The following is a 16,451-nucleotide window of genomic DNA, read 5'->3' as shown; positions in this document are numbered from 1 at the left end:
TTCACCTGACACCTACCTCCCACCAGCAGTCACAGGCATGAAAAATAATATAGAGATAATCAATCTTGTCGCTGATGGTCTGGTTTGCTTTTGCAGCTCATTTAGATTAATCACAATTAATCTGTTTCATAACCAGCAAAGCGCTCATCACAGGATAATTTTTTACCACATTTATTACCTTTGTTTAGCTTGTTAGCATGCTAATATCAGCTGATACGCATCAAACACAGCCCAGTTGAGGTAATACTTCTGCAGGTATTTGTTAAATTATTACATCAACACATATGTTAACCACCTGATGATGGGGCAAGATCAATATTGGGTTTCAATATGGGCACTCAACTACATGACAATTCATCCAGTAATTGTTAAGATGGTTAAAAAAGTCGTGGACTGACCAACTGATAAATAGTATCTATAAATGCACAGCTATAGAGCCACCCTGCTAGCATGGCTAACAGGTGACAGAATTAGCGATATAAGATAGCCTACACTGAGTTAGTAAATGTTTTGGGTTAAAAATACTTTCGGGTTACAGTTAGTACAAGAGGTGGACATCAATAAAAAGTGAGTTAGATTAAAATACCTCAAAATCAATTTCAGCATTTATGCTGCTAATAGTCATGTAGCCTCGTGGTTTAGCTTTATTTAGCATCACCTTGCTAACGTAGTTCTAGTAGTGCTTCTCTATTGTAGGTCATGGAGAGGAGGGGAGGAAAATATGTGAAAACAGGGTGATTATGTACCTTTGTTGTAATATTTTCCGAGGCTGGCGCTGTAGCTGTAGCTCCGGTCGATTCCAAAAGCTCCTGTGAACCATAAAAGTCAAATTATGAGAAACTAATCAAAGGCAGATCGAGCCGCTCTGGAAACCTGCAAAACCAACACCAGGTGAGTAAAAGCTGGAAGGGAAACTTTCACCTTTTACGAGCTCCTTATTGTTTTTATGGTCTCACATCAAATGTGTTGACTAAAGTGATTTTCTGTCCAAAGGAAGCGGGATGGTCGATAAACTTTAGAACAGACTCCTAAGATATTACTGCATGTCTGCCCTAAACTCCTTATCATTTACCTGTGTGGTTTAACACGCCTTTTTTAATACAGGTATGTTAAATGTACACATATTTATTCATACATAACATAACTAAAACTAAACACAAATCTTTTGACTGACACTTATAATAAGGAAATTCAGTTGTCAGCAGAAGGTTGTGTGAGCAGTCAGATGCAGGTTTGACAGATTATTTATATGCAGCTGTGGTCGGCACTTTTATGAGCTTGTAAATGTTAATCCACTCATTTCCTCTCACTCCGTGTCTGCAGGTTTCTCAAAATAAGTGTCTCTTCTAAATGGATCAAGTGTAAAGCAACTAATCCTGAATGTGTCACGGTCACACCTGAGTCTTTGCGGGGCTCGTGGTGTTTCCAGTCTGCAGGTAGAGTGGCATTACTCTCGACCCCGAACAGGCCCCGCCTCTCCCTCTCCATGTTTTTCACACTGCAGAACAGCTGGTTGTTGGTGTTCTGCATGACAGAGTAATAAAGAAAGTCAGAAATCATTAATGCAAAGGAAATTAACGGAGCTAAAATCTGCTTTCGACATCAAGTCACAACTAATAAATGTGGCAATAAATAGCTGTGACTCATTGGTTCAACATTTTATGGTTTGATTTCCCCAAAAACACAAGGCCAGCTGTTGTTGACTGGGTGAATAACATATTTGTCCCAGCACTGCACCTGTGTTTCTATGAGGCCTGAAATTGTCTAAAGCATCAGATCACTGAGGAAGCAGAGGAGACGTTCACCTTGATGGTGCGGTCTTGGTTGTTGGGCAGGTGCGGCAGTGGAGGCCTGTTCTGGCTCAGCGTGTGGTAGCTGGGGTTGGAGTAGTAGTGGTGGTAACTGTGAGGAACATCTGCAGGCCCAAACAAACACATGGAATCACGTCTGTGGTGGTTAAATTACCTCAAGGTCAATAAAATGCATCTCTGTGGAAGACTAATAAAAAACACAAGAGTGAGGCAAAATGAAAACCAGGATATGACCAAGAAGCAGCATGAAAACACTCAAATATAATGATTATCTCATTTTAAAACAATAAATAACCTCTGACAAAGACGATAAATACGACTTAATGCTGACTGATTTGCATTTTAAAGATGTTAATCACAACATTTCACTCCTTTGCAAACACATTACTCATGATGTTAATATCAAACAGTGAAACTTGCATCAATTTAAGATGAATAACTCATTAAATAGCGCCATGATTTCTGCAATAATTCAATAAACACCACTGCTAACAGGTCCCACTTGTTGTAACATCTAATTTGTGATTAATATATGAAATGTATTCAGTATTTAAATTCTAGACATTGCGTCTTTAGTCTGTTGAACTCTCCAAGATCAAACGAGGTTTATCGTTATGAATACATAACATGCAGACAAGCCAAGTCCAAATCAAAACCACTGTTTCTCCAATCTCTCTAAGTGTTGAAAGGTTTCATGTTGTCAGACTGAATTAAATTAAAAGGTGTTTAAAGTGCCCACAAAGAAGTAAATGATTTATATTCTTCTTTTCCCTTCCACACGCTGTAGCTTTAAAGTCCAACTAAAATCACATTTGGTCTCTTTTTTGGGGTTAAAAACGACATCAACGTGTAGCTGAGTATTCTCTAAAGGAGGGGAAGTGTGGCACAGTGAGCCTTGAAACATGAAAGCAGCTTAGACTGCGTCGGGGGGAAAAGCAATGACTGCTTTGCGCCAGGTGAACGATCGGGCCCGGCGTCTATGATGCAGATCGTCCTCCACCTGCAGCCTGGACGGTACTTGCTTTTGATCAATGTGTGTGTCCTCTCTCTCTGTAGTTACAAATAAACCCCGATCCATTTTGCCCAACACATCGCAGAAGTTAGCTAACCACATATTTACAGTTATTTTTATGGTTTATTTTTTTCTCACGCTGCGCCTCCTCTGGCGCCCCCCAGGGGAGGCGCGCCTCACACTCTGAAAACCTCTGATCTAAAGGAAGAAAAAAGGTCTTGGGGGTGGGGTGTGTCTGTGGTTGATTGACAACAGCTGGCAAGCTGAGCAACAGCAGGGAATGATAGTCAAATTAAATAATGTGCAGGTAAGTTTATGTGCAGTGTAATGTGCTGCAGCTGAGCAGCTAACTATCTAACCGCAAACTGACATTAGTAGTGCAGTAATATGGAAATGTTTGTTGGTGGTGTGAGTTTGTAAGTGAAGAAGCTTATATAAGTTCTTGTAAAGTTTGTGGCCTGATAGTCGGTCGTCTGTGCTGTACCTGGCACGGCGTATTCAGAGTTGACCGTGTGGCTGGTGGAGAAGGAGACGGTGGGCGTGTTGTTCTGCTTGTCCTTCTGCCTGCGGCGGTACAGCAGCAGCAGGGCCAGCAGCAACACCACAAGGATGACGAGCACCACGATGCCGCCGATGGCTCCCCACGACTCCCTCTCACCGGGAGGAAGAGGAACCATGACGCTCCCCGACTGCACGGACGAGTCTGTGAAAACAGGAGGGGGAAAGAGAAATTAAGTACGGCAACTTTCAGCAACTTTCCACGACCATAGCAGCCAGAATTTTGCTAATGAAATATCAAGTTCTTGTGCAGTATTTCAAGAAAAAAGGCTGAATAAAGTCAAGTGAGAGACCTGACTATCTATACCTTCTTTGCAGTCGTCTCCTCCACTTTCACAAACACAGTCTCCAGTGAATCGGTCACAGACGAGGTTGGTCGGACAGGAGCAGGTCTGAGTGCAGAACGGACCAAAGCGTCCTGGACTACAGGCTGGAAAACACAAGGTACAAATCACAAGCATGCATTAGACACATGATTACAGGTATTTAACCACGGTGCAAAGATACGAATGCTCTCCCAAGTGGTCGTATTACACCAGGGGAAATGTTAGACTGTAGAGCTGAAACTGAAGCATTTTTCAATCATTTTTAAAGCGCACATTGAAATTCTGTCTCAAGGGGGAGGATTTGCTGCGTTTGCTTGGCGATGAAGAAACCTGAAAATCTTTGGAAATGGGAGAAAATAATCTGCATATTGATCGATGATGAAAAACAGCCCTGGCAGGCTTTAAATAAATGTTTTCGTGATGAAAACCAGAAAGTCGTTAACTCTGAAGAACCCTATGTTATGTAAAGCAATGAAACAGTCAATGGGACATCTCCTCCTCTAAATGCACTCTTCTAGTTGCTATGTGACTCACGTATGGAGCAGTCAGTTGCGGTCCAGCCGGGCAAACATTCACAGTGACCGTCCCGGTGGTCGCACGTGGAGTTGTTGGCACAGTTAACGCACACTTCAGAGCACTGTTTGCCAAAGTATCCAGCTGGACACACTGTAAAACACACAGTGTCATGTTTAAAGCCAGGTGCACAAGGTTAAATCGAGTTCAAATATTGTAGATTTATGTACTTTAACATCTATACCAAGCTGTCGTATTTACTGAAAGAGAAAAGATTAGAGGATGTTTATAATTATTGACATTATTCCAACCTTGGTCACAGTTAACTCCAGTGAATCCAGGTAGACAGTCACACTCTCCTGTCACATGGTGGCAGCGGTACGACTGGCCACAGGATGAACACGACATGCTGCACTGGTCCCCGTACATACCAGCTCGGCATTCTGGGATAAAGAGTACGAAAGTTATTTACAGTCAATCCAGTACATGTCAGACAGTCATCTGGGTGAAAACATCACTCACTGTTTTGGCATGTGACTCCCCAATACCCTGGACGACACACACATGCTCCAGTTTCCCTCGCACACGTGTCACTGTTGGGACAATGCTTCAAACAGCTCTGGTTACAGTGACGCCCCCATAGGCCGTCTGAGCACGGCTGGTTACAGCGAGAACCTTGATGGGGAAAAAAAGAGAGTGGATGTAAGAAGCAGTTCAGTCGAGGACGTGTTCATATCCCCTGATTGAATAAGCAATGTGAAGGATTTCACTTTGTCTTTGGCGCCACCTTTGGTGATAAGCGGTACTTGCAGGTGTTTTTGGACTTTACATTGAATTTGCCTTTTTTACATTCCTTTAAGTTTCATTGTTTCTACTTGTGGATCGTATCTCTTTTTCTCTAACGGTCTATTCACAACTCAGGATACTGATTAATTCACACATCAGTTAATAGTTACTTTGCAGGTTTGGCTTAAACGCACAAACCTTGTAATAACTGTTTTTTTAACATGATGCATTATTATAAAGTAAATTTAGGGGTACAGTTTTTGCAGGATACGGAGTACTTTTAATTTTCCTTCAAGGTAACAGTACTTCTATTTTTTTTTTACTTAAAGGGGACATATTTTAGCTATGCACTACTTCTTCCTTTTGTGAATCACGTTGGTAAAGTTTGTTTCGTTTTTAAAATTGTACATATATTTTAATTTAATTATTTTTCAGAGCCTCTCCTTCCTCCTGAAACGAACAAGCCGTTTTGCCATTAAAAGGTCAGACCTTGGCCACGATTGGCTGACAGCATTTTGGGTGACCGCGTGGCCCCTCTTCCACATGTGCGATCCCACGTGGGGGAGCGGCCCGCGCTGCACTGTCATCCAAAGTTGTAGAAAACATGGCTGCTCTAGGATCAGTTATTCGGCCTTATATGTACGAGCCAGAATCACCAGGAGGCGTCGGAATGGTAAAATTAAATCTTGACAACTTGACGACAAACTAGTTCAAAAAGGCAATTTGGTTGATTTCAGCGAAAGCAAGGTTCTACGTAGAAACCTGCAGCTGTTCTGAACGGATCATTTCAGAGGCGACCTTTTAAAAAATGTCATTCTGGAAAAACACATATATATAAATATGCAGTTTTCACTTTTTCACTTTGATCAATAAAAATGTGAAACCCATGCAAAATATGAGAACATCCATTTAAAGGATATGGCCCCTTTAAACATGACTTTGGTGTGTGTATTATATTCATAATGGAAATTGCATTATTGTTACTTTTATAAAGTAAATAATCAACTTGTTTTTTCCAATGCTGGAGGTCATAAAAATGTTAATATGAAAAACCTAAAAATCAACATTTCTCTGAGACAGATTGACTGAATTATGATTCTTTTTTAAACTAAACTAATAGCTAATGAAAAGTAAAATAAAAAAAAACTGGTAGTAGTGTAAAGAAAAGGTTGTCAGAAATGTAAAGTGTAGGTGTTTTGAAGCCCCAGGTTAAGAGGGCAATAATACAGCCAAATCTGAATCAAAGAGAGTCAGAGTGGTTTAAACCTGTCTCACTCAGTCCTGCTGGACCAGACTTATCTGTGGTACCAAAGCCAAGCTGGCAGCGGCACCGTGACGACGTCATCACTTACCCGACCAGCCTGGCAGACAGTGGCACTCCCCGGTGGAAGCCTGGCAGCCGTCAGCATGAACACAATCACACCTCTTCAGGCAGCCCGGCCCAAACGTGCCCATCTGTACATATGAACAAACGCCAACGGGCACAGAATCGTCAGGGGAATCTCCTCAACGTTCGGCCAGCTCAGTCAGAGTCAGACAAAATGCTACACTGGCAGTGTGTCGTTGTGTGGACAGCCTGGTGGGCTGGCAGGAAGACGACAGGAGGAGCACGCGTCCAAAACAGAGATTAAAGCGTACAGAGGGGGAGGTACGGGATGAAGAGCTGGACAGCATTTCTGCAGACTGTCCAATCACAACTGTCATGTTCTGTGTAATTATCACCTTCATGATTTCTGTATTTGTCTTATCAAAATTAGCAGCTTATTTGTCTTCTCACCATGACAAAGAAATTACCATTACCACTATCAAGCATTTTTCTTACCCATAGACTTTATTATGAAAGTGTAATTTGTGTTGTTGTTTGGGTCCAGGATATTTTCTGTTGCTCTGGTAGAAGAAATGTGTAAATTAACATCTTTTTATTAAACTTTTATACCCTAATTTGTTATTTATTTTATTAGTATACATGTTTAACATTTTACGCCCAAAAATGTCTACAGTTTTATCTTATCTGAGTCACTTTTATATTTGCAGTTTTCCCATTTTAGCTGCCTGTATGAGGCAAATAACTTCAGGAGTGTCTGCTAAATCATGTACGTTTCTCGAGAGCAAAACAGATTTTGTCTTTGTCTCTTCTTTATCTTTTGTATTTCTGGATGTTAACATTTATCAGAAACAGAAATACTTTATTTATCCGCGGGGGGAAATTTGGGAAACCGAGCCGGGCTGCATGCGCGGTCCGTTCGTTCGATCCTAGAAGTCAGAGTTAAACCAACTTTGCATTTTACAAACTGGTGGAATAAGCTATAAGTTTGTTTCTAGAAATTATATTACGTAAATATTCTATTTGTAATCAAGGTTCATTGTTGCTTTTCTGTGTGTATCTGGCTATTGTCACTGGTAATGTTTCTGTTTGTAACCTGCTGAGGGACTGCGGGTGTAAATTAGCATTTTTTGCTAACTCCAGCATGTTTCAAGCCTGTATTTCTGCACTGATGTCCGTTAATGTGCTCTGCCCCTACCAAATAAACAAGACATTTTTTGTGTCTGTTTTGTGAATATCTGATGCACCTCTTAATATCAAGCTATAAGTCGAGCTATAAAGCTTCATATAGGGGCATTTACCGGGCACGGTTGGTCACAGCGTGCTCCCTGCCAGCCGGCCGTGCAGGTGCAGGATCCATCTGCAGGATTACATTTTGCCCCGTTGGAACAGTGGCAGGTGGCGTTGCATCCGGGACCCCAGGTTCCCTCAGAGCAGCGGAAGGAGCAGCTCGGCCCTCGCCAGCCTGCAGACACAGGAAGGACCGTCAGCCATGTTTGATTGGATGTATGGATGATAGAAAGTTAAGGCACCAGTTTCACTCCGGTTATGCATTCACCAGTCTGTCAACAGGTTGTCAAGCATCTCCTAATTATTAAATCTTTTACCCTCTTTGCAGAAACAGGTCCCGTCAACAGGCGAGCAGTCAACAAAGTTTTTACAGGAGCACTCCAGCGAGCAGTTCTTTCCATAGGTGCCACTTTTACATGGACTCTCACAGTGAACCCCCTGCAAGTATAAACAATATAAGTGAAGAGAAATTTAATTGATCCCTAAACACGATCATCATGATTCATCCAGTCATTCGTAGTTACATCATGCAGAACTCCACCACTCACCGTGAACCCGAGTGCGCACTTGCACTTGCCGGTGGCACTGTCGCAGACGCCTCCATTCACACACAGACACGGCTCCAGGCAACCGTGACCGTAGAAACCGTGAGCGCAGGTCTCGTTACAGAAGAGTCCCGCCCACCCCGGCTGACAGGTGCATTCTCCTTTCATTGGGTGGCAGCTGGACAGTGGAAATAAATATAAAGTGAGTCACTAAAGATACAAGCAGAACTGTAAGTAAACGTTTAGCCACACCCACACAGGCGTTTCTAATTATTCTGGTTGAGTGCATGAGGTCACCAAACTCAACGTATCTATATAAAGATGAAAGAATGATAGAGGTGTACGTTTCTCTCTCTCGTCCCTGACATACCCGCTCACCTGAGTGTGTGTTTGTCCTGGCAGAGACACGTGCGTTCGCAGTGCATGCCGTATTTGCCCGTTGCACACATCCTGTCCCTGCAGTGCGGACCGTGAAACCCCGGCTCGCACAGGCAGCCGCCGTCGATGTTGTAGCAGCGCGCACCGTTAGCACAGTCGCACACACCTTTACAGTCCTGACCGTAGGAGCCCGCAGCACACTCCTCATTACACCTGAGGGCAGTAACACAGAGGGTTAAATAGACATTCAGTAGAGCTACAAATGGACAGAAAAGCAGAAGTCTGTTGTTGATTTGCACATCAACCACAGACCGAATCTAATCTGCCATTTTCTATTGTGGTGAGCCAGTCATGCTGTTAGCTGAGGCTGCCTTTGTCTCTGGTGTAAATTAAACAGTTTAAATTAATTTACTTTGACAGAAAAGCTGTTTGACTGTTCAGTGAGTAAAAATAGAGACAGAACATCCCAGCCAGTCTGTGATGACTTAATGCCAAAGGTCGTGTTTTAACTGGCATTTTTAAGACAACAGATCTGTCTTTTGGTTCTTAACTTGCAAATAAACCCCCACACACCTGGTACCAGTGAAACCTTTAGCACACAGGCACTGCCCAGTTTGAGGGTCACATTTGCCCCTGTTGTGGCAGACGCACTCGTCAGCACAGTTTGATCCAAACCTTCCCTCTGGGCATCGCTCTGTGCAAACTGCACCCTGCAGAGAAACAAGGGAAAAAAAACATTGAAGTAGAAAGAAATGCAAAGTTAAAAAGGACGAAAACCTGGAGTGAGACACCAACAAGGCAACTTTACAATTTAGGCAGTTACTTAGAGTTACTTTGTCTCCTCTCGTGGATGTATTCCAAAACAAAGAGACCTAATAATCAATTTCTCACATTAGATGAAAATCTTCAATCTTCTTTAGAAATACGTCACTGTTAAGAAAAAGAAACTGTCTAAAGTTTGGAGCCAGCTGGAATATAACAAATTACCTAATTCAAAAACTGGCAGCGTTCACAGATCACGTAAGGGTTAGTGTCAGTGCAACATTAACATGAACACTTACCGTCCATCCAGGGGGGCAGTCGCAGACCCCTATGCCCTTGCAGATACCGTTGTTCTGGCAGGGACAGCGTGCCTGACATCTCCTGGGACAAGCCTTCTCACAGCTGGAGGAAAAGATGGAGTCGATGATTAATAACATTTTAATGGACCACTTTAGTCAAAAACGCTCCGAGTGTCCCGGGACATTCCTGAGGAGTGAAGTAAAGGTTTTGTTCTGCTGTAGAAGAGCACAAAATATAAGTGTTTTCATGGTTATTATGAAGATGATTACTGAAGCAGCAACACTTGTTACAGGTGTTTAAACAGTTTACTTAAGTGCAATTTTCATTTACGTCTACTTTACTTGAGCATTTCCTTTATCTACAACTTCCTACTACCTCTACTCCAATATATATTGAGTCGTATCCCTAGAAACAGTCTGTTCTTCATGGCAACGGTCTGTTATCGAGAAATAACAGACCTCGGAATGCGGTAATTAACCAATCAGAATCAAGTAACAGCCGTGTATCAAAGACACGTACAGTACATTGTAACGTTTACTGCACTACATTTGTTTGAAAATTAACTGGTAACTATGGTTACTATGTAGTTACAAAATATAATCAGTACATTTTTATGTCAGAGTATAGATTAAGATAATACTCTAATACTGTAACAGCAACATATAAGTTGTGTAAACATTAATGCATCAATAATCATAATACGAGTCATTATATTCCACTGCCCCTTTTCTCCCATCAAAAACAGGCTCTTAATGCAGGCATGGCTGCAGGAACACTAAAACTAAAAGCTTTCTATTGCTAAGATGGAGCAGATTCACTTTATCAGATGGAATTCACACAGTTATCCTGAAAGGTGTGGAAGCCGTTTTTGACATTGCTTGATAAGATTTAAGTGTAGGCTATAACTCACGATCTCTGCTGCTATGTTGTGTTTTTACTGCCTTGTATACTAGCTGACATGCTGGCTCATCCCCATCCAAGAGTTCTTTTATTTGTTTTGTCTTTTGACCCAGGATCTTTTTTTGAAGAAGGGGCAGCCTTCGAGTTTGGACTGTTTGGGGGATCTTTAGAGACGCCTCCCCTGCCTTTCTTTCTTCTACTTTGTATAATGGTTGTTTTATGTTTGTTTTATTGTCAAGAAAATACATTATAAAACAATTTCATAATATAAGTATTTCAAAACAGCCACTCTGCATAATGAGTACTTTAAGTTTTGTAGTTTATTTTGAGCCAAGCCTTTTTTTACTTTCACAAAAATAATATGTAAATATATGACTTTGTAAGTGAGAGTACAGCCTATAATGTGGTATGGCTACTTTTATTTAAAATATCAGACTCCTTCCTAAACTGTAAGTATATGTTATACTTCTGTTATACTTCTTAAATGTAGATATTTATGTCACCACTTGCATAACGAAAGACATTCAGAAACCCTGTAACTCTAGAGCAGTTGTATACAAATAAAATTACGTTATAGACAACATTTAATACATTTAAGACCGATTATATTCAGGAAAACAAGTCGAGAAAGTTGAATAAAATACCAGAGAGCATAAGAACCAACAGTAGCTCCCTGATTACTGTCAGGTTTGGCATTTCAGCAGCGTTATGGGACTCATCAGCAAAACTGGAACGTGTCTTTAACCAATCAGATCACTTGGCTCAAACTACCTGTTGTACAATTCAATGTTTGGATATCATATTCTGTAATACACCCCTGAGGTGAAATAACATGGACGGACTTCAAATACACAAAATTCATCGAGGAGCTTTCTCCCAAAATCAGTGCTGCCAAGCCCCTTTTTTATTTAGTGGTGAGTTGTGCTTTACACTGGCAGTATAAGAGTTTCCACTAATATCAAGCAGGGAGGGATTTTTATTGCTTACTCATCCTCGGGGGCATCTGAAAAACAGGGCGTAACTGATGACTCATGGGTTATAGAGTACTACAGCAGGGTCTTTTTTCCATCTTGAAATTAAGTTGTGGAAACAAATAGCTCGCTAAGACCTCCCTCATCTGTGTCTGACAGACCTCCTGAGAACATCAAGATAATGAAGTGAACTGTAATGAAATGATGTGTAACAAAGTCTCAAGTGTCTCTACAGTAAATTAAATAATTACAGTGTGAGCTCTAAAAATGTCTCATAATAAAAAAGGAAATTGTGTCAGTGTTTAGCTAAGTTAGCGGCAAGGCTCGCAGACGGTACATGAGTTTGGGTCAGACTGAAATATCTCAACAACTATTGGATGGAACGCCGTAAAATTGTTAACAAACATTCATGGTCTCCAGAGGATGGACCCTCCTGACACAGAAGATCCCCTGACAGTTCAACCAGCACCATCTAGATGTTAACATTTGTGGTTTATAGTAAAATATCTCAACAGCTATTGGGTGCATTGGTTTGATGAACTGCCATTAAGAGCAGACTTTCATGGTCCTCTCAGGATGAACTTTGATAAGTTCAGTGATCCTCTGACTTTAAAGTTGTAATCTAAAAATCCTCAGTTTCGTTCTCTTTAGCGCCAACTATGGCAATAAACGGTAATTGTGGGAGCACGATTCCCAGATATCCAGACAGTGCTGCATGTGTGACGTCCACGGTTGGCTCCGGTTGTAACTCTTGATTTTCCTCGCTGACGGTCGCTTTCCTTTTCAGACTGTTTGCTTCATCTGAGCGTCAAATTTGTTTCTTCTTCTTTGGATTTTCACTTCTTGTTGAAGTTGTATCTGTAGTCATCCATCTTTTCTTTGTTTGTTCAGCCATAGTAGATTACTGTTTACTCGCAACACTTGCAGAGACCGGAAAAGCAGCCGAAGCCGAAGCTAAATAGCGTCTGTTAGCATGCTAGCACACTTAACTTGAGTTGAGAATGGACAAATGTAACTTAATTGTATCGCAGTATTCCAAAGGTCTCCTGCCATTTTCCACCTCTCCACCAGATGCCCTCAGACGTTCCCTCCTTTCTCCATCTGCACACCTGTTCCCAGTTATAATCAGGCCACCTGCACACCTGTGTCACATTCACTCATTAGCCTCATGCCATATAAACAGCACCATCTCCTTTGTTTAGCTGTCAGTGCATTGTAGGTACTTATTGCCTTGAGCTTACTGCTGTGTGGAGTTTTTCTTGTCTTCGTTCTGGACCTGTTTTTGGGCCAACTTCCTGCCTGTGTCCAGTAACCATTTGACCTGCCTTCCCACCTAGAAATACCTGCCTGTAAGTTTTCTTTAAGAAAAGTAAAACTCCAAGCCCTGACAATTTGTGTGTTTGAAAACCGGCTTGCCTTAAATTGCTCCTTAAGAGACAAAGAACAAAGTATTTTTAACTTTAACCACATAGTAACCTGTGTGTAATCTCAATTTAAGAAATATTATAACAGAGGAATCTTTCCATATTTCTTTTATTTATATTTTGGAAATATAGAAAGTAGACAATATTTTTTCTATTCCAAAACCAAAACACCTTTTATTTCTTTTATATGTACTTACAGAGTCCCAGTGAATCCGTCCCGACACAAACACTCTCCGGTTGCTTTATCGCAGGATCCTCCGGTCCCACACTTGCACTCCTGCGCACAGCGCTTCCCGAAGCGGCCCGCTGGACACGGCCCCTCGCAGTATCGTCCAATGAAACCCGGAGGACACTGACAGGCTCCCTTCACAGGATCGCAGAGCGCTCCGTTCTCACACTTGCACTGCTGACTGCAGCTCGGCCCCCAGTGTTTGTCATCACAGGCTGAAAGGTAAAAGGACCAACTGTTATTTATGGATTATGTCCAATTTTAAAGAGATAGCCAAGAAACTGAAACACAACTTCTAATTCTTCTGGTTTATCCCATTGACTGTATAAAAAGATGGATGACAGCTCCCTTAAAGTGAAGCCAAAACATTTCGGGTGCCCCCTGCTGACTGGCTGCAGTATAGGTCATAAAGCCCGCCTCCTCCATGTTAACAGATGGGACGTGAGTCAAACTATAAAATCAAAATACACGCCAAATAAATTTTTCTCAAACATGGTTCCTGTCATTATACTTAGTTCTTATCATGCTGATTTATGTCCAAGTGTTCATTTTTCTGACAAGTTTATTTTTAATTAGTTATTTGATGCTATAAGAAGGATGATTGACAGCTCTGTTGACAAATCCGGCTCCTGCAGCCAATCAGTTCCAGATTAGCAGAGTAGAGGAGGAACGGCGAGAGGAGACGTAACTAACACTAACACTACAGTCATTGAAGTTTCCATATCTGTGAACGTTAACCTCAGACCAACACAAGAAGCTGTTCTGCTGTTAAACATGCCGATGTGCGGGATCCGTGCTGTGTTTAAGCTGTGTGCTCTTGTTAGCTAAAGTGGCTACGGCGACTCCACACACGATCTCTACTGCGCAGCTCTGGCTCCAGCTCTGGCAGCGCCAATCACAGCGCCTATTTTGGCTTCAAATTTCGTACAATAAGAGCAGATGGAGACGCGTTGTCGATCTATATATACAGTCATTGGTTTATTCATGGATAATCTCTAAATAATCGTTATTAGTTGGTACTTTAAATGGAAAAATGCACGACATATCAAAAACTACCACCTGAACTTACATTGACTACTTTGCACTTTTTAAACCTTCTTTATGCAGAAAAGGTTTTTTTTCCTGCAGCTAAACATTCGTACTTTTCTTGCCCACATTTTCCAATGATTCAAACCAGTCATCTTCCAGTAAGATGCCTCCTTCTCTAAACACTGAGTCAAACCTGCTCTGCCATCCTGCTTATAAAGCAAAAACACTGCAGCAAAACAGGATTACACATGATCAACTTGCATACAGTGCAAGTACGACTATTATGTGTCAGGTTTGTTTTCCCTCTCTAAGTCTTCCTCCTCTGCGACGTGGTGTTCACTTACAGCAAAATATGATGTCATGAAAAACACATAAACAGAAACAAATCTGATTAGGTCAGTTGGAATAAGAGAAGAAGAGTGTTTAGGGATGACATAAAGCACTGACTCTTCCACACATTACTGCGGTCTCCTCTCCTCCATGCTTCTACGTCTCAAATCCTGCCCTTTAGCTCAGGAGTGTTGTATTACCAACAAATAATTGTGCACTGGCAGGGAGATTTGCATGGAGCTCACAGGGCGGAGGAGCTCTAAATGGTTAATTTAACAGCAGCCTGAGGATCGGCTCCGGGGGGTTTAACGTGCGGCGGAGATTCACACACGGTTTGGATTTCAATTCGCGATGAAGAGATCTCCGTGCGTTGCGTCGTGTTATGAGAACCAAGATTGGTCAAGGGTGCATTCTTCAGATTTCTCATCAATAACTTCGGTCGTCTCGAACATCATTGAGAAAATGTGATACTCGATAGCGCTGATGTAAGACGTGGCCCGGCGTCAGTTCTCTTGAGTCCAACGATTTCATGCTGACCTCTGTGAATCTTTTGTGTGAGCTGCAGAGGATCGTGCACCGAGGCCTGAGCTACACGTCATATTTGTCCATGTTCCCAGTTTCCCCCCTTCCCCTCTGCCTCTGCCGCAGCTTTGAAAAGTACAAGGACTGCTTTGACAATAATTACACAGAGGGTAGAGCAGAGCCAAATTTGGCCCGAAGCAAAGCGATCTGCCAAAGTGGACTGCGTTGTTTATTGCACTAACTCGGAGCAGGAGCCTTTTCCTCCTTTGTTTAACCGAATCATAACTTCACTTGTTCTCTGTGTGGGCATTGCAGAGGGGCTCTGCTGGAGTGTGTCGGGCTGAGTAATGAGAAACTCAGCTGGAGCAGAGATTGTGTTTACACAGACATTCTCCGGGACAGGAGGGGAGATTTACAGAAGGGTCTGCAGACATAAGAGCTGAGGGCTGATGCATACAGACAGCAGATGAGTGAGTGGGTGAAATATACCAGATTGGACGTGTGATTTCTGAGGAACCAGCTGGCAGAGTCCAAACCCTCCACTGATGAATATCTACACCGTTTGTTTATCTGCATGTAAACATTCATCCTCAAGTGTTCAGCTTTCTGTAACAGCGATGCTGAGCTTGTTTACCTTCATTAAATATACTTTCAGGCACGCTCAGGTCAGCACGCTCAGGTCAGCCATTGACATTTGACATTAGAGGAGCATTTATGGTCATCTGTTTGAGAGACCTACAACGTGTTTGATTATTTATCACCAACACAACAAAACACAGGGGCCCTGAAATGCACACCAAGACTAGCAACCACGTCCTCAGACAAACAAGTTAACAAACATTTTATTTAACGTAATAAATTCATTAACAAAGACACAACAGAATTTTGGGGAGAGTTACGGATCATAAACCTATTTTCTTAGGCCTTTTATGCCTTTATTCAGAGAGAGAGGGTACAGTGGAAAGTGTCGAAAACAGGGGAAGAGAGCGCGCAACAAAGGGCAGAGGGTGGGAGTCGACCCGGGGCTGCCACATCGAGGACTGTAACCTCTGCACATGGGACACGCAACTTAACCGCTGAGCTAAACCGGCACCCCCCGAAAAAAACATTTTTTTGGGACTGGTTGAGCTCAGTTGGTAGAGCTGGCGCCACCATGTGCAGACACTACAGTCCTCGACGCACTGAATGCAGGTTCGACACCCGGTCTGCCGATCATCATCTTCTCACTGGTGAAAACTGGGCCAGGCTCGGTTGGAAATAATGTCTCATCCTTCCTCGCACTTTTTAGCTTTTCTTAGAACTTTATTATTTAGTTATGAATATTAAATGTTGACAAGAAGGTTTCAAGAACTTCAGACTTTAGTAAAGTCTCTTCAGTAAAATCTCAAAGGCTCCGTTGCTTGGTAGGCATCAACTGGAGGTCTATGTCTGTGTCTCTACT

The 16,451-nt window shown here is 42.2% G+C and overlaps 1 protein-coding gene across 1 annotated transcript in view; it reads right to left on the bottom strand.

Annotated features, from left to right (window-relative positions):
* The window catches only part of pear1 (platelet endothelial aggregation receptor 1), a 63,964-nt gene that overhangs the window by 5,080 nt on the left and 42,433 nt on the right, over nucleotides 1–16,451 (bottom strand). Inside the window, exons 6-21 of the mRNA XM_069657015.1 lie at nucleotides 13,098–13,344; nucleotides 9,605–9,707; nucleotides 9,117–9,253; nucleotides 8,544–8,756; nucleotides 8,169–8,343; nucleotides 7,938–8,058; nucleotides 7,632–7,795; nucleotides 6,359–6,461; nucleotides 4,743–4,895; nucleotides 4,532–4,663; nucleotides 4,242–4,373; nucleotides 3,689–3,811; nucleotides 3,308–3,526; nucleotides 1,806–1,915; nucleotides 1,398–1,524; nucleotides 747–809 (exon numbers count right to left, since the gene is read on the bottom strand). Coding sequence (XP_069513116.1) covers nucleotides 747–809; nucleotides 1,398–1,524; nucleotides 1,806–1,915; nucleotides 3,308–3,526; nucleotides 3,689–3,811; nucleotides 4,242–4,373; nucleotides 4,532–4,663; nucleotides 4,743–4,895; nucleotides 6,359–6,461; nucleotides 7,632–7,795; nucleotides 7,938–8,058; nucleotides 8,169–8,343; nucleotides 8,544–8,756; nucleotides 9,117–9,253; nucleotides 9,605–9,707; nucleotides 13,098–13,344 — 2,322 coding nt within the window. The remainder of the gene's footprint in view (nucleotides 1–746; nucleotides 810–1,397; nucleotides 1,525–1,805; nucleotides 1,916–3,307; nucleotides 3,527–3,688; nucleotides 3,812–4,241; nucleotides 4,374–4,531; nucleotides 4,664–4,742; nucleotides 4,896–6,358; nucleotides 6,462–7,631; nucleotides 7,796–7,937; nucleotides 8,059–8,168; nucleotides 8,344–8,543; nucleotides 8,757–9,116; nucleotides 9,254–9,604; nucleotides 9,708–13,097; nucleotides 13,345–16,451) is intronic.

This window comes from Semicossyphus pulcher, unplaced genomic scaffold (genome assembly GCF_022749685.1).
Source record: "Semicossyphus pulcher isolate SPU_LCO1_2020_fin unplaced genomic scaffold, fSemPul1.0.p SCAF_9, whole genome shotgun sequence".
Classification (NCBI taxonomy): Eukaryota; Metazoa; Chordata; class Actinopteri; order Labriformes; family Labridae; genus Semicossyphus; species Semicossyphus pulcher.
This window is presented reverse-complemented; position numbering and strand designations above follow the sequence as displayed.